At 64.0% G+C, this 22,479-nt stretch overlaps 1 protein-coding gene across 5 annotated transcripts in view; it reads left to right on the top strand.

Annotated features, from left to right (window-relative positions):
• The first annotated feature begins 5,106 nt into the window (after window positions 1-5,106).
• ADGRB1 (adhesion G protein-coupled receptor B1) overlaps window positions 5,107-22,479 on the top strand; it is a 68,397-nt gene continuing 51,024 nt past the window's right edge. For 4 of the 5 annotated variants that reach the window (XM_078071926.1, XM_078071925.1, XM_078071924.1 and 1 more), the window contains exons 1-8: window positions 5,107-5,905; window positions 18,735-18,896; window positions 20,126-20,236; window positions 20,688-20,852; window positions 20,967-21,131; window positions 21,575-21,739; window positions 21,961-22,125; window positions 22,335-22,436. In XM_078071926.1, coding sequence (XP_077928052.1) covers window positions 5,122-5,905; window positions 18,735-18,896; window positions 20,126-20,236; window positions 20,688-20,852; window positions 20,967-21,131; window positions 21,575-21,739; window positions 21,961-22,125; window positions 22,335-22,436 — 1,819 coding nt within the window. In that variant the 5' untranslated portion in view covers window positions 5,107-5,121. Of the gene's footprint in view, window positions 5,906-18,734; window positions 18,897-19,581; window positions 19,607-20,125; window positions 20,237-20,687; window positions 20,853-20,966; window positions 21,132-21,574; window positions 21,740-21,960; window positions 22,126-22,334; window positions 22,437-22,479 lie in introns of those variants that run through there. The other variant, XM_078071928.1, reaches the window with a different exon arrangement.

The raw sequence follows: 22,479 nt of genomic DNA, 5'->3' as shown, positions 1-22,479 counted from the left end.
CTCGCTGTGGCCTTGATTCTGCTCCTTCTGCACGGGGGTGCCATGGGATTGAACAGGGGGGTTCCCGTGGAGCAGCCTGTGGACAGTGCTCAGGAAATAGCAGTCACTCTCACTGGTCCTCCTCACCCTGACTCCCAGCTTCCTGTCCCCACCTGGCACCGCCGCCCCCCCCCGCCCACTGTCACGCCCCTCCCATTCCGGTGGCCTCTAGCCTGTGATCCCGCTCAGACACCTGCAGGGCTCCCTTGCCCTCCCGCGCAGGCTCGGGGAGGCCTTGCAGCAGGGGCGGGGCTGAAGCTGGCCAGGGGGCTGGGGGCTGGACACCAGGAAGAACTTCCTGGCAGCAAAGGCAGTTTGGCCCTGAGAAGGTGATGGGGGAGGTGGGCACCCAAAGAGGCTCAGCTGCTAATGGTCACTGTCCTTGGGAGCCCAAGAGGGGCAGTGGGTGACAAACTGCAGTCACCCGGGCTGGGATCTGGGGGACCAGTGACCAGACCAGTGGCATGTGTGTGGGGAGAAGACAGCCCCCTGTGAGCGCCCGTGGAAAGGACCGGCGGTGGCCACACGAGAGCCCAGCACCAGCGGCAGGGCGGAGCCTCCTCCAGCCCCTCCCGGGTGGCCACAGCAGAGTCAGAGAGCCCTGACCGCCGGCAGAGGCCTGCGCGCTGGATGCGGCCGAGGGAGGGGCCCGAGCCAGCCCCGGGCAGGTGCTGTGGGAGCCGCGGGAGCTGCCCGCTGGCCCTGCGCCTGGTGTGGGGCCGGCCTTCCTCCGGGCCCGGCCCTCCCGCTCTGAGGCCCTGCCTTGGGCTCCTCGGGGCTCTGGCCTGGCCACTGGGTTCTCCCTAAGCGGTCCCCTCCAGGTCCCCTCCTGTCCCAGCGTCTGGCTGGCCCTCACATCCCAGGGAGCACACGCTGAGCCCGGCTCTCTTCTTGCCATGCGACCATGTACAAGCATGTGACACACGTGCATGCGTGCGCAGATGTGTGTGTGCACATGCACACGTCTGTGCTTTCACGCGCGTGCCCGCACATGGGCATATTCTGACACGTATGTGGGCACAGAGCTGCCTCCCATCTCCTTGAGGGCCCCCGCTACCCAGCGTCGTCTCTGTGACCCCAGCTTCCCCTGGCCCAGACCCTACACAGGCCCCTGCCTCGCTCTCCCTGCCTGCACCTGCCCCTGGCCGTCAGAGGGACCCCAGAATGAAGATCAGATCAGGCCCTGCCCCCACTCATCCTAGGACCTGACCCGGACACTGTCCCCTCTAGGACCCCGCCCCGGGCACCAGAGCGGTCAGGACCACCCCCGTACGCCCCCACCGTCTCAGCACCACTCGCTGTGGCCTGGGATAGACTCCACTTAGCCTCCGCCGTGGCTGTATGACCTGGGGCCTGACACCAGTGTGCCCCAAGCCTGCCCAGTTCTCTGCCTGCCTGGGGCCGCCTTGGCGCAAGAAGGCTCAGAGGGGCCTCGGGGCCACCTATCCACGGTCTTGTTGGAGGGGATCAGGTAGGGAGCCAGTGGGGATGGAGGAGGCCTCATTTCACTGGAGAGGCCTGGGAGGTAGAGGGTGAGTGCCCACTGGCAGGTGCAGAAGCCATCCCAAGGACAGCCTGGGCCTCTGCCCTGTGACCCAGCCAGCAGAAGCCAGGCCGGGCCGGTCCCGTGATGCTCAGACTCGCAGCTGGGACAGCCTTCCCAGCACCCACCGTGTGGGGCAGTTCGAGTCTGAGATGTGACCTGAACCCTACTGCTTCCCTCCCGACCCTGGCTCCCTGGTGGCCCTTGTGGGGAACCCCAGAGCTCCCAGGCACGCTGTTTGAGAACCCCATGAGTGGGCACTTCTAGGCCATCTTCTGGCCCTAGGGGTCTGTGAAGGCTCACTGCAGAGCCTCGGTCCTGGGCTGCAGCTACCTGAGGGGGCTCTGAGCTCTGCCTGACCTGCCCCCTGCCACACCCTCACCCCTGCACGTCCCCCACACACATCCCACAGCCCAGCTGGCCACTGGGACTTCTGTCTTCTCTCTCCCCAGCACCCTCCCCCCACTCCCCTCCTCCCCCCCCCCACCATCCCTGCCCTTCCCGCCGAGACCACTCTCCCCCATGGCCTGCAGGGCTGCCCTTCTTGGGGGCACGGCCCTGCCTCTAACCCTCCCCGCCACCTCTTCTTGGTGTGCAGGACACTGCAAGCGGGCCGCACCCCCCTCCCCCGCCCCGCAGGTGCTCAAAGAGTGGAGTGAGCCAGTGACGATGAGGGCTGGTGGTAGGGATGCCGGGAGGACCTCGGCTCGGCCCGGCTCCCGCGGCCCTGGGACAGGCATCGGGTTAGGTGCGGCGCAGAGGGGCCAGCTCCGACTGGCAGCCCAGGCTGTGGATCCTGGCTCAGGCACCCGGCACCTACGAGTCCCACTGAGGCTGACTCCTCTGGGGTCCCAAATGGAACCCTAACAAAGTGCCCCAGGTTACAGTTTGCTGCTGTCAACACAAAATGCCGGGCACAGGACAGAGCTCCGCAGAATGTCTCCTCCAGCCCAGGCCGCCGAATCCACGGAGGTGTGAGCGCAGAGGCACTCTGTCATCCCAGCACCACATGGCTGAGCATCTACTTCTTCCAGATGGGATGACAGAGGCCCTAGAGGACCCCGTGCCTGGCACAGGCCCTCAGGCCACCTCCTGCACCCGCTCCTGGCCCCCCGGGACCAGCCCCCTCCGCGGGAAGGCTATGGGATGGGCTGCCAGGGGCTGGGATGAAGAGGGAGTGTACGGACAGGAGAGGGGCTGTGGCCGAGGGGGGCCCTGGCCTGGGTCATCTCAGACTGTGCAGTCCCACTGGGGTCGGTGATGGGGTGCGGTGAGGTGGGCAGATGTATGTGGAGGTCAGTTTCTGCCGGGTTCTGCCAGCATCCCCCTGGGCCTGGAGCATTAGGGAAAGGCTGCCCCTAGGTTGGGGGCTGGCTTCCACATTAGGTCCCAGCCTGGGACTTGGCGTGGGGGGGGTGGGGGTGCTGCAGTGGGGGCTGAGGCTCAGGGGAGGTTTCGGAACACACTGCCACCTCTCTGCACCAAGCCTGCAGGGGACCGACCAAGTCTGGGATTGGCTGTAGGACCCTGGCCATGGCCTCTCCATCCCCATGATGTGGGGGGCAGGTGGCCAGGGCCAGGGGGCTCTGCTATGCCCACATGCAAGGCCGGCCCCAAGTGGTCTAGAGGCAGCGGAGGGCCAAGGGCCAAGTGCAGAGTCTGCTCAGCTCTGCCCAGAGGTGCCAGGATGAGAAGTTTGTAAAATCTTTTCTCGGGGCACCTAAATGTCTGCCATGAAAGAGCCCCCAGAGGACCGGGTTTGGCCCAGCTACCCCAGATCCAGAACCCCACTCCAGCCTCCTCTCCCCTCTAGAGTCACCTCTTGCCCCGAACACGGGTAAACCCCCAGGTCTAGCTCTTACCCTCTTGCTGAGAGAGTGAGGCTTCACCTCCCGTTTTACAGATGGGGAAGCGAGGCTGGGGGAAAGGGACTCGCCCGAGGCCACACAGCCAGGAGGGGCAGCCCAAGTCCGGGCACCCCCACTTGGGTCTGCTCAGGGCCCAGGGCCGCCTGTGCCCAGCTCCCTGCTCTGCCAACAGCCAGTGCAGGAAGGACGCCAGCCAGCTGGGCCTGGGCAGCAGGAAGCAGCAAGTCCCTGTGGGCAGGCGGCCGGCACATGCAAGGTCAGCAGAGGGGAGGCCGGGCCGCCTGGGGGGCCGGCGGCAGCTCTCCTTCCTCACCCACTGGCTCAGCTTCTGCGTGGGACGGACAGCTGGCTCAGCTAGCGGCCTTGGCGATAGTGGGGAAACTGAGGTCTGGAGGCAGAAGGAACTTGCCAGGGTGCACGTGGTGGCGAGTCCAGGAGGGGCATCGCCCATTTCTGAGCCCAGAGTGGCTCCGCTGTCCCTGCACTAAGGGGCTGGCGGCTGCCGCCCCTTCCCCAGCACGCGGCCAGCACCCTCTCCCAGAGCAGGGAGGGGACCCCGTGAGCTGTGGCACAGGCTGGGGTCAGTGGGGGAGGTTCGCGGTGGGTTCTCCTACCCCTCACTGTGACCTCCGGCGAGTCACTTACCCTCTTAGCCTGGGTGTCCCCATCCTGAAGCTGGGGGTCCCGGTGCTGGCCTGGCAAAGAAGGGGTGAGGCAAAGGCTTAGTGTCGGCTGAAGCCTGGATGTATGTGGTTCTGGGTGGCTCCGTCCCCAGCCCTCCCTGCCCAGAGCTGCAGGGCCCCGGGGCCAGTGGGTGCCCAGGGTGGGAGGAGGAGGAGGAGGGAGGCGGCCTGAGAGGCTGCAGTGACCCGTATGGTAATGTCACAGTCCCAGTGCGGTGAGGAGGCACCGGGCGAGGGGCAGGCACTCCCACCCCTGGGGGATGGAGGGAGTGACTTCTCCCCTCCACAGCCCCCTCCCCTTCCTTCCGCTGAGGTTTGTGGGTTCTTCCCTGAAAGGCAGGGGATGGGGAGGAGGAGGGGCAGAGAGGACCAAGACCCAGGATGGCCAGGAGAGAGAGCCAGGCCCCCCACCAGAGGCCCCAGGGGCGAACGGCGGCTGTGGCCATGATAGGAGCAAGCAGGCAGGCCCGGAGCCCACGGGAGCCACACCAGACTGCTCAGCCACACGGGCACAGCGAAGGCCCCGGTGGCACTCGGCCCCCAGCCCGGTGCTGCCCACCCATCCCTGCTCCGGCCAGGCTGGAGGAGGAGGCCCCCGGCCCCCTGCAGGTGGACACACTGGCAGGAGGTAGACACGGGTGGACCGGGCAGGTGCCTGGGAGCCGCGCCAGGCCCTACGTCAGCCGCGCAAAGCCCAGGCTGGGCAGTGGGGCCCGGCCGCAGCGTGCCCAGGGTCCCAATCTCCCCGGGGGCTCACCCCATCCCCTCTTCTGCTCTTCTTCCAGCTGCTGCTGAAGCCACAGGCCCGTGTCGGGGCCCCGAACTTTAGGAGCCACTGCTGCCCTTGAGATCGTCTGAAGCGCTCCCCTCCTCCTGCCCCCCGGCTCCTGCCCCACCCGGCCCCGCCGTCGCCGGACCCTGGCATGTCAAGGCCTGGCCCGCGCCTGCCTGCCCAGCCCGCGGAACCCCGGCGGCCCCGCGAGCTAGGATGAGGGGCCAGGCGGCCGCCCCAGGCCCCCTCCGGATCCTGTGCCCCCCGCTGCTGCTGCTGCTGCTGCTGGGGTGGCGGGCGCGGGCGGCCGCGGGGGCGGACGCGGGGCCCGGGGCCGAGCCGTGCGCCACGCTGGTGCAGGGCAAGTTCTTCGGCTACTTCTCGGCGGCCGCCGTGTTCCCCGCCAACGCCTCGCGCTGCTCCTGGACCCTGCGCAACCCCGACCCTCGGCGCTACACGCTCTACATGAAGGTGGCCAAGGCGCCCGCGCCCTGTGGCGGCCCTGGCCGCGTCCGCACCTACCAGTTCGACTCCTTCCTGGAGTCCACGCGCACCTACCTGGGCGTGGAGAGCTTCGATGAGGTGCTGCAGCTCTGTGACCCCTCGGCGCCCCTGGCCTTCCTGCAGGCCAGCAAGCAGTTCCTGCAGATGCTGCGCCAGCAGCCGGCCCTGGACCGAGGCCCCCGGCTGCGGGGGGGGCCCCCGGGCCCCAGCGACGACTTCTCCGTGGAGTACCTGGTGGTGGGCAACCGCACCCCCAGCCGGGCCGCTTGCCAGGTGCTGTGTCGCTGGCTGGACGCCTGTCTGGCGGGCAGCCGCAGCTCCCACCCCTGCGGCATCATGCAGACCCCCTGTGCCTGCGTGGGCGGGGACACCGGCGACCCTGCCCCCGGCTCCCTGGCCCCCCGCGGGGACGTCTGCCTGAGGGACGGCGTGGCTGGCGGCCCTGAGAACTGCCTCACCAGCCTGACCCAGGATCGGGGCGGGGATGGCGCAGCAGGTGAGTGCCCGGCTGGGAGAGGACCTCCGCTGGCTCTCTGGGCAGAGGGCGGGCGGGGGGAGAGGGTCATCTCTGCAGGGCTGCCCCGGTCACCAGCCCCCGGTGCGGTCACCTGCCCCCGGAGCGGTCACCAGCCCCCAGCGTGGTCACCTGCCCCCGGAGCGGTCACCAGCCCCCGGAGCGGTCACCTGCCCCCGGAGCGGTCACCAGCCCCCGGAGCGGTCACCCGCCCCCGGAGCACACCACCAGGGAAGCCAAATGCGTTGGGATAAGGTTGCTGCACGCATGTGCTGCGGGCGGGCGGCCTGAGGTCTTTGTCCCGGGTCCCAGGGCCCGCGTGCCTGGCGCCTGGGAGGGGCCTGCTGAGTGTCAGTGAAGGGATGAACGACGGATTTGTCCCAGGATGAAGGAGTGTTAATTCCTGGCCGGGGGAGGGTCCTTCCATCTTTGCAGGCAGACGGGCTGCTATGGCCTGCGGTGGGGTCTGTGGGGCCTCCGGGGACCCGGGCTACATGGAGGAAAAGTGAGCCGAGTGGGCTGTTTGGAGACGTGGTTGGGAGCTGAAATTTGGGGATTGAATGTGGTTCGGCCACACCAAGCATGTAGCCAACAGCTGGTCACGGCGCGCCTGCAAGGTGCTGTGGGCACCAGGGACACGCAGTGGAAAGAACAACAAAGACCCGTTGTCGAGAGGCTGCCTTCGGGGCAGAGGAAGGGGCCAAAGTCACGAGGGAGCTCATCGGGAAACAATGCCGGGGAAGGGTCTGCGGTGGGCTGGGGCCTCTGTTTCACCAGGAGGTTGGGGGTCACCTGGACCAGGGAGCCGTGTTCAAGATTCCGGGAGGGGCGCAGTGAGCCCCAAGGGTGTCGAAGGGCATTGCAGGCCGCGGACGGGGTGGACGTGTGCCGGGCACCCTAGCAGAGGGCCGGCGGGTCTTGTGCGGTTCTCGGCCTTCGGAGCACCTTGGCTTCTCCTTAGAGAGCTGGGAGCCCATGTGGGAGGACGTGACTGGGGGAACGGAGTGCCGGTGGGGCTCGGTGGGCATTCCTGGGCAGGTTTGGTGGTGGAAGGCCCCTGGCAGAATGCCCGGGGTTTCGTGGGAGCATCCGGGAGGCTGGCTCTGTGGCCGGAATGGGGAGGCAGCAGGGGACAGCTCTTCTCAGACTGCTGAATGGCACGCAGGCCGGGCAGCTGAATACAGGTGCCGAGCATCCAGGGGCTGGGCCTGGCTGGGGGCTTCACGCTGGGCAGGTCACTGTGGGGCCAGGTGACATTGTCCAGGGCCCTCGGCCAATGAGGTCAGAGGACTGCTCCGAACCAAGTCTTTAAAGGCAGAAAATAAGCTACAAGAGGTTTCAAGGGAAGCCAGTTATCTGGGAACACAGTTCCAATCATGGCCCCCGCCTGTACATCCCAGAACGTCTGGGAAGCAGTGAGCATAGCTGGAGAGGAGCAGAGGAAAGGGGGAGGCCACTGCCTCTCCCGTGGTCTCAGGAGGAGGCAGGCAGAGCCCCTGTGTGGTGGGGGCAGATGGGGTGTCCAGGAAACCAGCACAAATGCCCTGGGGACATTAGGTGTGGGGGGGGGGGCCCCAGCAGCAAGGTAGGAGGCTAGAAGGGCTGACCTTTGGGCTGGGCAAGATATAGGTCACTGTGACTTTGGCTTGGGCAGCTTCCGTGGTGAGGCTGGAGGTGGTCCTCGGGGGACGAGGAGGAGCAGGGCAGAGGGGCAGTAGCTGGTTTGGGAGATAGGAGGATGGTGCAGGGCGGGGCCAGGCCCTGGCCCGGCCTATAGTCTTGCTCTGCCACTCCCCAGTGGTCATTTACCCCCTGAGCCTTGGTTTCTTTGTCTGCAAGGAAGGACTGTGGTGCCACATTGGGTTTGATGGCCCCAGGGCCCGGCCCACCGTGGCAGCCGTGCATAAGAGCTGGTCTGTGTTAGCCTCGCGGGGCTTTAAGCAGAAGAGTGACATGCGCTGGTGGTCCTTGGGCTGTCAATGCAGAAGGGCGCTGGAGCTCAGAGCGGGAGTTGGGGACAGGGAGGTGGCCAAGGCAGGCACCCCAGAGGGAGCTGATGCTAGCCTGGCAGGGAGGGAGGAGGAGGGCCTGGGGGGCGTAGGAGCTGACGGTTGTGCTGGTATGCAGGACATGGGGAAGGAGATGGCTAGACCACCCCCAAATTTCCATCCAGGAGCTGGGGAAGCACGGGGTGGGGTCGCAGTGGGGAGGAAGATCCGGAGGTCAGACTGAGACTTCAATGTGGGATTGTCGAGGGTCCCCCAGGTGGGACTGTCATTTGATTTGAGCAGGGCACTCTGGGATCTGGAGCACCAGCACAGGACCAGGTCAGCCTGACCCGCACTCGCTGAGAGTCCTGGGCCAATCCCAGCAGCTCTGTTGGCCCCTCAGGCCGCTTGTCTTTAAAATGGAAAGAGCAAAAATAATCTTTCCATGATTGCGTGAGGAATGAAGACCGGGTGGAAGCGATTCTGAGCAAAAACGATGCCAGCAACAAAATACCAATGCCCGTGTCCATCATTAGGTGGGGGACAGAGGGAAGGCTGCCAGAGGAGGAGCGCTTGGGGACGGAGGCTGGGCAATTGGGGCTTGCACGGGAGATGCTAAAGAAGGAAATGTTTGGAAGTGGTCCTCAGAAGAGGACAGGAAGATGTGTGTGTTTGCACTCGTGTTCACACCTCCACGTGCACGTGTGCAAGGACAGGTGCACACTATCGTGTGTGTATGCGTGTCATGCATTGTGTGAGCACTCTGTGTTTGTGCGTCCGTGGATACAAGTGTGTGCACACGTGTGAGTGCATGCGTGTGTGTTCACGTATGCCTCACATCGGTATGTGCATTGTGTGTGCAGGTGTGTGCCCATGTATATGTGCAGGATATTGAGCGTGCACAGGTGCACGTTCACGCCTGCATGTGTGTACACACGTGTGCACAGCTGGTGTGAACAGTACACCATGTGTTCCTTGTGCTTGTGTGTGAGCCCATGCGAGTGAGCACTCATGGTATGTACACATGTTCAAGCATGCCTGTGTACACACGTGTGCACGGCTGGTGTGCACAGTACACCTGGGTACATTGTGCTTGTGTGTGAGCACTCACGGTGTGTATGCATGTTCAAACATCTGTGTGTACACGTGTGCACAACTGGTGTGCACATGTGTGCGTGTGTGAGCACTCACCATATGTACATGTGTTCACACATGCATGTGTACACACGTGTGCACAGCTGGTGTGTATGGTACACTGTGTGTACATTGTGCTTGTGCGTGAGCACTCATGGTGTGTATGCATGTTCAAGCACGTGTGTGTACGTGTGTGCACGGCTGTGTGCATATGTACAAGTGTGTGTGAGCACTCGCCATATGTACGTGTGTTCAAGCATGCATGTGTACATGTGTGCACGGCTGATGTGTACAGTACACTGTGTGTACATTGTGCTCATGTGTGAGCGTGTGCGTGTGAGCACTCACAGTATGTACGCGTGTTCAAGCATGCATGTGTACGCACGTGTGCACGGCTGGTGTGCACAATACACCGTGTGTACATTGTGCTCGTGTGTGCGAGTGTGTGTGTGAACACTCACGGTATGTACGCGTGTTCAAGCATGCATGTGTACACACGTGTGCACGGCTGGTGTGCACAGTACAGCATGTGTACATTGTGCTCGTGTGTGAGCGTGTGCGTGTGAGTACTCACAGTATGTATGCCTGTTCAAGCATGTGTGTGTACACACGTGTGTGCGGCTGGTGTACACAGTACACCGTGTGTACATTGTGCTCATGCGGAAGCGTGTGCGTGAGAGCACTCACAATATGTACGCCTGTTCGAGCATGCATGTGTACACATGTGCACGGCTGATGTGTACAGTACACTGTGTGTACATTGTGCTCATGTGTGAGCGTGTGCATGTGAGCAATGAGGGTATGAGCACATGTTCAAGCATGCATGTGTACACGTGTGCATGCTGGTGTGCACAGTACACTGTACATTGTGCTCTTGTGTGAGCGTGTGTGTGTGAGCACTCACAGTATGTATGCGTGTTCAAGCATGCGTGTCTACACACGTGTGTGCAGCTGGTGTGCACAGTACACTGTACATTGTGCTCGTGTGTGAGTGTGTGCGCAACACAGTATGTACGCGTGTTCACACATGCATGTGTACACACGTGTGCGCAGCTGGGGTGCACAGTACACCGTGTGTACATTGTGCTCGTGTGTGCGAGTGTGCGTGTGAACACTCACAGTATGTATGCATGTTCAAGCATGCATGCGTACACACGTGTGCACGGCTGGTGTGCACAGTACACCGTGTGTACATTGTGCTCATGTGTGAGCGTGTGCGTGTGAACACTCACGGTATGTACTGTGTTCAAGCATGCGTGTGTACACACGTGTGCGCGGCTGGTGTGCACAGTGCACCGTGTGTACATTATGCTCATGTGTGAGCGTGTGCATGTGAGTACTCACAGTATGCACGCGTGTTCAAGCATGCATGTGTACACACGTGTGCGCGGCTGGTGTACACAGTACACCGTGTGTGCATTGTGCTTGTGCAGAAGCGTGTGCGTGTGAACACTCACAGTATGTACGCGTGTTCAAGCATGCGTGTGTACACACGTGTGCACGGCTGGTGTGCACAGTACACCGTGTGTACATTGTGCTCATGTGTGAGCGTGTGCGTGTGAACACTCACAGTATGTATGCGTGTTCAAGCATGCATGTGTACATACGTGTGCATGGCTGGTGTGCACAGTACAGCATGTGTACATTGTGCTCATGTGTGAGTGCGTGCGTGTGAGCACTCATAGTATGTACGCGTGTTCAAGCATGCGTGTGTACACAGGTGTGTGCAGCTGGTGTGCACAGTGCACCGTGTGTACATTGTGCTCGTGTGTGAGTGCGTGCGTGTGAGCACTCACAGTATGTACGCGTGTTCAAGCATGCATGTGTACACACGTGTGTGCGGCCGGTGTGCCCAATACATCATGTGTACATTATGCTCGTGTGTGAGCGTGTGCATGTGAGTACTCACAGTATGAGTGCGTGTTCAAGCATGCATGTGTACACACGTGTGCACGGCTGGTGTGCACAGTACACCGTGTGTACATTATGCTCATGTGTGAGCGTGTGCGTGTGAGTACTCACAGTATGCACGCGTGTTCAATCATGCATGTGTACACACGTGTGCGTGGCTGGTGTGCACAGTACACCGTGTGTACATTGTGCTCGTGTGTGAGTGCGTGCGTGTGAGCACTCACGGTACACACGCGCGTCAAGCACGTGTGCGATCTGAGGCTGGGCTCCGTGCAGGGCCAATTCCAGCGCTCTTGACAAAGGGCAGTGCCGCGGCTGTGTGGCCAGGCTGGCGGTCTCGCGGGAAGACGATTTGGAGAGTGTGTGGGCTGGGACTGCGCGCCATGTGGAGGAGGGGGCTCACCTGCGCTGGGCAGGGTGGGCCAGCTGTGGTCACTGGGCCCAGAGGCAGCTCCCACCTCAGGACATGTCCCTGGACCCAGAATGCCCTGGTGCTTCTGGGATCTTGGGAATAAAAGCTCTCGTAGCAGTATTAACAGCAGCCGTGTCTTGAGGGTTTCCTTTGTGCTGGAAGCATCCACACATTAACGAGTTTACTCTTTCTAGCAGCGCATTAGAGAGGCCCACCAAGCACCCTCCTGCCCCTGGGCCTTTGTGCTGGCTGTTCCTTCTGCCTGGAACACTCGTCCCCAGATACCTGCAGGGCTCCTGGTCTCAAGTTCTTGCCCAGACACCACCTTCTCGGCAAACCCTGGCCGTGCTGTGTCAGACGGCGGCAGCCCGAGCCCCCCTCTCCAGCCCCACCCGCTGTCCCTTTCTCTCTTTCCACAGCATGTATCGCCCGTGAACACTGATAACTTGCTGATTTTGGTGGGCCCCTGCCCCATCTTCTGTCTCCACTCGGGTGTAGGCACCACCCAGCTCACCACGTAGGCCCCAGCGTGCGGAACAGTGCCCGGCGCGGGGCAGGCCCGTGATGAGTGCTCCTTCACTGGAATAAGGCACAGAGACGTTGGGGCAACAGCCGGGGTCACACAGCTTGGCAGGGGCGGGCTGGCCGCAGGGCCAGCCCGTGGCTCCTGGGTGGCGTGCGTGGGGGCTTCTCCTCCAACAAGCTTTGCCAGGAAGCTGGCACTCCTGTGTGCACGTGTGGGCGGCTCACGGACCGGGGAGCTGCAGCAGCCCCTCGGAAGACATGCAGCCGAGCCAGGTGGGTGCCAGACCCCAGATCTCGTCCGCTGAGCCAGGTGCCCCGGGCGCTCCGCCCCCCCACGCTGGCCAGGGGAGGCCCGGGCAGGCACGGCCCTCCATCTGCACCCCAAGAAGGCCGCGCATGGCGGCGCCGGGAGCCTGGCCAGCCCGTGGCCCATTTTCCGCCCCCCCACCACCCGGCCTGTCCAAACGCCACATGGCTGCGTCACGCCTCCGACCCGGCGAGCGCTCCTCAGGCCAGAGCAACTGTTCCCTGTCCTCCCCGCTGCCCGCCTGCCGCCCCGCGCCGGGGTCTCTGGGGGTCGGCTCCCACAACCCCGTCTCCCCGTCTCTTTCCCACAGTCTCTGCGTTTTTGCGCCTCTGGTGAGATGGGGCCGTTTCTCTCAAGGGTTGTTTTAAATATTCATGTTTTAATTAAAGAATTTTATTGCAGAAGCGACACATAAGATAATGAAAAAGCAGCATCCTGGGGGCTGGGAGCAAGGGTGTGTGTGTGCATGTGTGTGTCCCTGTCTGTGTCCCCGTGTGTTCCCGTGTGTCCATGTCCCCGTCTGTGTCCTCGTGTGTGTCCATGTCTAAGTGTGTCCCTGTCCATGTCCCTGTGTGTGTCCATGTCCCCGTGTCCATGTGTGTCCAACTCCCCATCTGTGTCCTCGTGTGTGTCCCCTGTGTTCCCGTGTCCATGTCCCCGTGTGTCCTCATGTGTGTCCCCATGTGTGTCCATGTCTAAGTGTGTCCCTGTCCATGTCCCCGTGTGTGTCTCTGTCCCCGTGTCCATGTGTGTCCATGTCTAAGTGTGTCCCTGTCCATGTCCTGTGTGTGTCCGTGTATGTCCATGTCTATGTGTGTCCCTGTCCATGTCCCCATGTGTGTCCATGTCCCCGTGTCCACGTGTGTTCCACTCCCCATCTGTGTCCTCATGTGTGTCCCCGTGTGTGTCCGTGTGTCCATGTCCATGTGTGTCCCTGTCCGTGTCCGTGTGTGCCCATGTCCCTGTGTGTGTCCATGTGTGTCCATGTCCCCGTGTTCCTATGTGTGTCCCCATGTGTGCCCGTGTCCCTGTGTGTCCCCATGTGTATCTATGTGTCCCTGTCCATGTGTGTCCCTTCCATGTCCCCGTGTGTGTCTGTGTCCCTGTGTGTGCGCACGCACCCCCGCCATCACGTGCCTGCACAGGGTGGGACATATAGGTGTGGGGGTCCCGGGGCCTGTGGGTGCGGGACAAGGCTGTGATGCAGGGCAGAGGAGACAGACCTGCCCAAGGCCTCACACACAGCCCTGGTTCCAGGCCTGTCACCACTCAGCCATGACACACAGGCCCCTGCAGGGCTTCGGGGGTGTCCCAACCCTAAGTTCCCCCCACTACCCTTAGAAAGAAGGGTCTGGAGTCCCTCTCCAGGGTCAACAGGGTACAGAAAGAGGCTGGGCTTGGGCTGTGGAGGAAAGATGGGGATCCAGGTGGAAAAGCCACGTCTCTGGAGTTTGGGGGTGACAGGGGGAGTGGGATGGGGTGTAGGAAGGTGTTAGGGCCTTCCTGCCAGGGACTGAGGCTTATCATCTCGGCCACGGATACTGCTCTTTTTGCACCAGGACCCATTTATAAAAATCCAGAAAACAAGGTCCAGGCTCATTGTAGACAATGCCTATTTCAGATGAAATAGGATGTGACCCCATGAAAACGACAAGCTCATGGAAGCCACAGGGGAATTCCCGCCCGAGGTCAGAGCTCACCCCACGCGCCCCCAGCCCAGGCTGCCAGGGATGCGCGGCGTTATGGCCCTGTTTGGCTTCCACGTCCCAGGACGATGGTGAGAAGGGGTGTCAGCTGAACAGCCAAGGCCAAGGTGGGGAAGCAACGTGTCCAGGTCAAAACGCCACAGGGCAGAGCTGGGGTGGGACCCCGCCATCAGACTTTTAACGGGACACCCTTCCCAGGACAGGGGATAGACCCCTGCCTGACCGAGGAAGAAAGGCAGCAAGCAAGCATATAATCCTGCAGTTTCCCTTCTGTGAAATGCGGATGGGACAGACCTGGTCCCAGGGTCTGCGTGAGGCTAAAGGAGATGGAGCCTCTAGCGCAGGTGCTTGGAGGAGTTGTCCTTGTCCTCCTACCTGAGCCGAGGCCCATGGCCAGTGGGCACGGCTCTCAGCCCCGTCCTGAGATCTGACGGCAGCGGCTGCGGCTGGGTGGGCTGCTGGCCACGTGGGCCCTAATAGTGGGAGCTGTGGGCCCCGGTGCAGGATCAGCTAAGTGTGGGCATCAGTGGACAGGGGTTGGGTTGGGGAGGGGCATCAGGGAGCTGTCTTGTCCCCAGCGGTCCCCGTTTGCACATTCATGTGAGTGTGGGAGAGGAGGAGCCTGGGTGCCCCCTGGATAGGCCCTAGCTTGGTAGGGGGGAGGGGTCTTCCCGGGGGCTGGACCATGCAGCGGGTCCCTGGGGAGCCCGGCCTGCAGCGGTGACAAGGACCCGCGGAGCCGCCCCCACCTGCGGGGCTGGGGAGACCTCTGCTGGAGGAGACGGGAAGTGCGCAGCCCTCCTCCAAAGGGACCAAGGCAGCGGGGAGTGGGGGGGCTCGGCGCGTCCCCGGCCGGCGCAGACTCGGGACAGCACAGCCTCCAGGCTGGGGCGCCGGGGTGGGAAGGCGGCCGCGGAGCCCCCTCACAGTCTCTCTCTCCTGGGCGGCCATTAATCGGCTCTATTCATCCATTAATGAGATGGAAATGAGGCGCTGAGACAGAGGGGCATTGAGCGGGGGAAGAATGCGGCTTCTTTCCGCGCCTGGAGGGGTGGCCCGCCCCCCAGCCTTGCCCACTGCTCAGCAGCCCCGGGAAGCCCGCTGGGCCCTGTGGGCCGAGGAGAGCTTGCAGGGGGATCCCTCCGGTCATGGACGCATTCGCTCAACAAACACTGATCCAGTGGCAGCCATGTGTGGGAACACACATTAAAAATAAAAACGGTAACAAAAATAGCAGCTTCCATCTCCTGAGTGATCATCAGCGGCCAGAGCATGGCCAAGGTTGGTCAGTATGTGACGGGGATCAGGCCTCAGTATGTGAATGGGGAGCAGGGATCCTGTGCGCAGGATCCCAAGTTAGTCTGTCATGAGGATCAAGGCTCAGAGTGTGACCAGGCTCAGAGCTAGGCCCAGGGGCCAGCCTGTCCTCCAGACCCGTGGGCCCCCTCCCCAGCCTCTCCTGATGCACCCCCTCCTCTTCACCCCTCCCCCCCACCTGGGTCACCAAGGTAACCAGCCCTGAAATAGTGGGTGTTTTGGCAGCTGAGGCCTAACCTGAGTCTATCCTGAAACTCTGAGCTCTAGCAGCAGTTGCCATGGGAACCAAGTGGCATCCTCCAATTAGCCTGGCTTGGACACCCTCTCTCTCCCACCCACTGCCAGTTTCCACGTCACTCAGGCTTCCTTGTGGGGGCTGGGCTGGGGCAGCCAGGAAGGACGGGCAGGACGTGCCCCCCGACCCTGTCACCCAGCTGTCTCCCTGGACTCCAGCCTCCTCCGGTCCTTTGGGTCTGCATGACGGGATGGCATGGCTTCAGCAGGCGACACCACTGAGGCCTGGAGCGAGGGGTTGGGGCTTGTGGGCGGTCCTGGCAGGTGGCCTTAGTCGGGAGGCACAGGGGGGCTTTTGGAAGCTGATTCTGGGCTCGGCGCTGGCTCCTCTCCTCGTCAGCGGGAGGTAACTCGGCCTCCCTTCTGCACCTGCCTGGCGGCGTGGGCACGAGGCTGCTGCCCACCCTGCCCGAGCCGCCCCCTGTCCTGGCCCGTGGCCACTGGGGGCTCCCCAGCCCTCTCCCCGGGCCCCCCATCTGCGCACGTGCTCGCGCACCCAGCCCACCTCTCTGGAGTCCGAACGCGATACGGGTGGTTTAAGATGAAGCGGCATTTACGTAGGACCCTCCACGTGTACAGTTCCTACTCCGCTCTTGAGACCCTGGCTCCGTGCACCTTGGAGGCGCGGGCTTCCTCAGTGCCAGCACCCCCTCCCCGGGCAGACCCTCGTGGCAGCGGCCTGGCCCTAGCCCCTGGCTGTCCTCCATTTCCTCTGCTGTAAATGGGGTGAAAGTGGCCTCCTGGGCAGGCCGGGGTTCAAGGCTCCAGTGCCAAGGCGCCTGTCACAGAGTAGGGCCCACCAGGGCAGGGACAGGGGCAGGGGTAGGGGCAGGGTTCCCCTGCACAGGAGGTCCCCTGGGGGAGCTGGCCACAGTGGCCGGGGAAGGAGCATCCTTTCTTGGAGGGTCCGACAGCCTGGCTCGATTGCCCTTTGGCCACTCCCTAGCTGGGGGGCACGGGCATCCCTCTACTTCAGCGGGCCTTGGTCTTCTCATATGAGCAGTGCGAGCCACAAGGTGTCCCTCGTGGGAACTCAGTGACCAGTGAGGGCATCTGACCCAGACTGACCCAGACCCGGTAAGGGGCTCAAACCAAGCCCCTCCGCCCCCCCTCCAAAGAGCGAGGAACCATGCAAAATGCAGCCCTGCTCCCACTGTGTGGCCCTGGCAGGCCCTTCCCAGGCCCGACAGCACATCTGCGAGCCCCGTGTTCCTGTGTGTGAGCCCCAGAGAGCAGCATCCACGCCCGGCCACTGAGGGGCGGTCACTGCGGTCTGAGCCAGCCCCTCCCGCACATTCCCTGTGGTCTGGATGCCTCAGCTGGCCTGCCTTCCCCATCCACCAGCACCAGCCGACATGCAGGACGAGAGGCTCGATGGCTGTGGGCCCTTGGCAGAAGCGCTCTGCCCCTCTGGGCCCAGGGGGAGGGGGCTCCCGCCGGCCTGTGCCTCCCGTGCGTCTGCCCCTGGCTCCCCCTGCTGGGCGCTTCCCAGCACAGGCCCACAGGCAGTGAGGAGGGGCCCTGGCACCTTCCCAAGTGGCCACCCACAGAACAGATCAGCACCCGCCCTGAGTCACCTGAACACCAAGTGGGTTCTCCGGGGTCAACTCTGCCCCCAGTGACTGTCCACACCCATCCCCCCCAGCCCTTTCTTGCCATTTATCTCCATGCCATCAGTTCTGGGAAGTAGCTCCCCATCATCCTCAGATAAGAGGCATGAGGCCAGGGTGGGATGGACTTGACCAGTGGGCAGCGGGGGGGGGGGGGGCGGCCAGCATGGAAACCTGGTCTTTCAGCTCCAGCCCCGCCCTCTGCCCCTGTCCTAGGGCCCACCCTCGGGGGCTGCAGCAGCCTTTATTCTCTCCCTTGGGGTGGGGTCTACTTCCCCGAGCCACAGATACAAGCCAAACTCCAAGAGGCACCCGGGGCCCTTCTCACAGGCCACGTGTGTCCAACCTCAGGTGAGCAGGCCCCGTGGGGCAGTGGCCCAGCTTGAGTGCAGGTTCCCTGTTGGTCCCGGCAATGCCAGCCAGGTTCCTGGCCACCTCGGAAGCCAGTGCCATGGCAGGGCGTCCCGCCCAGAGTAGGTGCTGGTGAAGCTGCTTACCCTGACCCAGTGTACTCCGGTCCTGCTTCGCTGGGAGCGTAGGGGTCCTGGTGTCCCCGAGGACACACAGGACGGCGGCGGTGGCTAGAGTCCAGCGCAGCACCATGGTCCGGGCCCCAGACCCCGTGGTCCCGGTCCATGGCCTTTGGACAGAAGCAGCCTTCCTCAGCCCATCAGTGCAGCCTCCACACTCTGGCCCAAGATGAGCAGCCTCCCTGCGACTCGGCCATCAGCAGCCCCCCAGTACTTAGCCTGCTCAGCATGCTTAGTGGACGTGGACCACCCAGGGGCTCACACCCTCAGGGATGTTAGGTCTGGATTTTAGGGGCAACAGGGCCAGGATGGAGAAGACTCGTGACAGGGGCTGAAAGGGGGTGGCTGGAGGCCTTCGTCCCTAAGCTCCCTTGGTAGCCAGGCACCAGCCCTGCTAGGTCTGGGGGAGTGAGGGAGAGAGCACCCAGGTCATGGCCAGGAGGTGGGGGCTCAGAGGACACTGGACTGAGGACCATGGGGAGGGGTCCAGCAGGGCTTGAGAATCTGTGTTGGGGAATGAGGGCCCCCTCAGCCCTGGCACCTATCCCCAGAACCTTACAAGAGGCAGCCATGGGGGGAGGGGGGGCAGCAGGGCTGTCTTTCTTTCTTTCATTCATTCATTCTTCAGACACCCCTGGGGCTCCAGCTCTGTGTCCAGCCCCTACCCTGGGGGCCTGGGTTCAAAGCCAGTAGAGACCTTGGTACAGGTACGGGTAGACAGAGAGCTGGAGAGGGACACCGGGGAGTGGGGTAGGCACCAGGCCCCCAGGGCCATCCCCCAAGGCAGACCCTTTCCCCAGCACCTCTGCCCCTCCCTGCCCCTCCCTGCCCCTCCCTGCCCCTGCCGGCCCCTGCCGGCCTCTGCTTCACAGGCCCAGGACGGGCTGCCCAGGCCCGCACTCGTCTCCCAGCCCACCCCCCCAAGGCTGCGCTGCCTCACGGCCCGGGACTCAGGCTTCGGACCCGCGGGTGCTCTACGACCCTGCCCAGGAGACTCCCAGAGGTCACTCCCTGAAAGACACCCGAGCCCTCTGCCCCGCCCCTGGCCCTGATTCCCCCCCCCCCGATTCCTCCCAGGTGGCTGGAAGCTGTGGTCCCTGTGGGGCGAGTGCACTCGGGACTGCGGGGGAGGCCTCCAGACGCGGACGCGCACCTGCCTGCCGGCTCCCGGCACCGAGGGCCGCGGCTGCGAGGGGGTGCTGGAGGAGGGCCGCCTGTGCAACCGCAAGGCCTGCGGCCGTGAGTGCGCGGACGACGCGCGGGCGGGTTGGGCCTGGGGGGCCGGGTGGAGGACAGGGGTCCGCGAGGCCAGAGGAGGGAGGGAGGGAGGGAGGGAGGGGGCCTATGGCGGGGCCAAGGGAGGGAAGAGGCTCGGGGCGGGGCCAGAGGAGGGAGGGGGTCCGGGGCGGGACCAGGGGATGAGGGGCGGGGCCAGGGGAGGGGAGGGGAGGGAGGGACCCAGGGCGGGGTGGGACAGGGTAGAGGGAAGGAAACCTCCAGGGCAAGGTCAGGTTGGGGAGGAAGGGGGCCCGGGGCGGGGCCAAGTGAGGGAGGATCGGGGGACGGGGCCAGACGAGGGAGGGGCCCGGGGCGGGGTGGGACCGGAAAGAGGGGAAAGGAAACTTCGAGGGCAAGGTCAGGTGGGGGAGGGGCCTTGGCCCGAAAGAGGCAGAGTGAGCCCCAGGCTTTTTGGGGCGGGGCCTGGGGCGGGGCGGGGCCGAGGCCTGGTCCAGGTGGGGCAAGGACCCGTAGAGGTGAGGACCCGGGAGGAGGGGGTGGGACCCCCGCCCCGCCCGGAGTTAGACGGAACTGGTGGAGGAGCTTTCTTCTCCCCTGGGGGATTAGGAATTTTGGGGTGCTCGAGGAGGGCCGACTGCTCGCGGAGGACCCGGGGAGCCCGGGCCAGACCTGCTGGCCCCAGCCTGATCCTGACTCCAGAATGTATTTCTGTAATAAGCCTTTAATGTCCTTATGCATATTTTAGCCGCTCCCATAATGTTAAATCAAGTTATAATGAGACTGTCATTCTTCGGGTGGTTTATTCCCTGAAGAACTTTCCTGGGGAGAGGAGCTCATCTCAAGAATGGGGAGGGCTCTGGGGTGTCGGGAGGCCACGGGAGACAGGAGCGCTGGTGGGACGCTGAGCAGGAAAGGGCAACAGCCACTCAGACTCGGTCCTGCCCGCGATGCCTGCGACTCTGGAGGAAGAGAGGGAAGGGGTTCAGGGCAGGCGAGAGGGGACCCACAGGGAGGGGTCTCATGGTGACCACTCAGGGGCTGGTGTCAGGCCAGGGTGTCCTGGTTTCAGGTTTCCTAACTGTCCAGTGGGGCCACATAACCCGGGCGTGGCAAGCCTGCCTGCACTCTGGCCGGGGACGGAGGGCCACAGGGCCCAGAGCGCCCCTCCTGAATTCCAGGGGTGGTGCCGCAGGCGGTGGCCTGGACACTGACCTGAGCCCGTCCTGCAGCGGCCAGTCGCACCAGCTCCCGAAGCCAGTCCTTGCGATCCACAGATGCCCGGCGGCGCGGGGAGCCGGGGGATGAGCTGCAGCAGTTCGGGTTCCCGTCCCCACAGACAGGTGAGCCACGCGGTGAGCAGGCCTCACATGCCCTCAGTTAGACTAAAACACTACAAAGTGGGGAAGGTTGGTTTCAGGGAACAGGGTCTTTGGGCAAATATTCTACGTTATTAATTGCTGCTGATTCTAGGTAATAACCTTAATAACTTATCTTTAGACTCACCTCTTAGGTGCCAAGCAGACCGGATTTAGGGGATTGGTGCGAGGCGAGGGGGCCTGTTTGGGGCTAGACCTGGGGACCCAGAGGTGGCACAAGGCCACCCACAGAGGTTCTCAGCCTGGTAGGGGAAATGGCAAGTCCTGAAGATCAGCCCAGGTGGGAACCTCCGGGCCTTAAGAGCCTAGCCGCCGGCCTGCTGCCCAGCGCGGTGGCCCTGCTCCGCGGAGTCCGACCGCAGCCTCAGCACCGAGGCAGCGGCAGGCCTGCGATGCTGTCGGTCTGGGCCCGCAGGTGACCCCGCAGCCGAGGAGTGGTCCCCGTGGAGCGTGTGCTCCAGCACGTGCGGCGAGGGCTGGCAGACCCGCACGCGCTTCTGCGTGTCCTCTTCCTACAGCACGCAGTGCAGCGGGCCCCTGCGCGAGCAGCGGCTGTGCAACAACTCGGCCGTGTGTCCAGGTGGGTCCGGCAGGGGGCGGGCCGGGGCGGGGCGGGCGGGCGGGGACTGGGCGGGGCAGCGGCGGGCCGCCCGGGGTTGCTGAGCCCAGCCACGCCCTCCCGTCCCCTCCGCAGTGCACGGCGCCTGGGACGAGTGGTCGCCTTGGAGCCTCTGCTCCAGCACCTGCGGCCGTGGCTTCCGAGACCGCACGCGCACCTGCAGGCCCCCCCAGTTTGGAGGCAACCCCTGTGAGGGCCCTGAGAAGCAAACTAAGTTTTGCAACATCGCCCTGTGTCCTGGTAGGTGAGAGGGAGGGAGCTGGGCAGGCGAAGAAAGGAAAGCGGGGAGGGCCGGTGGGTCACTGGCCAGCCGCAGGAGCCCAGGGCCAGCCTGCTGGGGTGCTTAGAGGCTGGAGAGCCTAGGGCATTCTCACTCGCATGCCATGGGTGTTGGGGTGGCACCCCCCCAGGTGCTCACACCCGTGTCCCAGGCTTCGTGGATGTGTGGTGGACCCCAGAGGCGTTCACGCCTGTGACCCAGGATGCATGGTGGAGTGGCAGGCCCCTGGAGGTGTTCACACTTGTCACACAGGGTTGGGTGATGAGCCCCTGGGGGTGTTCAGTTCTCCCCTGTGGCCCAGGCCGGATGGTGGGGTGGGGGGCCCCTGGAGGCATTCACACCCGTGACCCAGGCTGGGTACTCACGCTGGCTTCCTGTCCCCTTTCTCCCCCGGGCCGGGCAGTGGATGGAAACTGGAACGAGTGGTCAAGCTGGAGCGCGTGCTCCAGCAGCTGCTCCCAGGGCCGGCAGCAGCGCACACGGGAGTGCAACGGGCCTTCCTACGGGGGCGCCGAATGCCAGGGCCACTGGGTGGAGACTCGAGACTGCTTCCTCCAGCAGTGCCCAGGTCAGGACCGCGCCCGGGGCCTGTGGGGGGGGTCGCGGGGACCCCTGCACAGGGCGGGGGGGGGGGCTCTGGTTCTGCCCCCAGGTCTCAATTTCTTTTCTCCTCATGGCTTCCTGCTGCTACATCCCTGGGCCCCCATGTCTCTGCGTCCCCACGGCTCCCGGACCTGCACCTTCCTTGTCCCCATCGGGGTGCCCCCCGTGCCGGGCTGTGCCCTGCAGTGGATGGCAAGTGGCAGGCCTGGGCATCATGGGGCGGCTGCAGTGTCACGTGCGGGGGCGGCACCCAGCGACGGGCGCGCGCCTGCTCCGGCCCGTTCTTCGGGGGGGCAGCCTGCCGGGGCCCGCAGGATGAGTTTCGGCAGTGTGGCGCCCAGCGGTGTCCTGGTGAGTGTCCTCCTTCCCGTCCCCTTGGCTGGGCTCTGGGCAGGGCCACCCGGAGCAACCGGGTGGGCTTGGGGCTTAGCTTTGCTGGGAATGGCTCTGCCTTGGGACAGTAGATGTTCTGGAAGGGTCTTGGCCTCCCGGAGCCTCTGCCAGCTCATGGTCCCCCTTCCCATACCCTGCCCCACCCACTGCCCCTGGCCCCTCGGCAGAGCCCCACGAGATCTGTGACGAGGACAACTTTGGCACGGTGGTCTGGAAAGAGACTCCGGCAGGAGAGGTGGCTGCCGTCCGGTGTCCCCGCAATGCCACAGGTGAGGGCTGGGGGGGGCGAGTCCCACCTCAGAGAGGCACCGA

The sequence above is a fragment of the Halichoerus grypus genome, chromosome 5, assembly GCF_964656455.1.
Source record: "Halichoerus grypus chromosome 5, mHalGry1.hap1.1, whole genome shotgun sequence".
In the NCBI taxonomy this organism is placed as follows: Eukaryota; Metazoa; Chordata; class Mammalia; order Carnivora; family Phocidae; genus Halichoerus; species Halichoerus grypus.
Note: the sequence above shows the minus strand (reverse complement) of the source record. Positions and strands in the feature narration are given on the sequence as shown.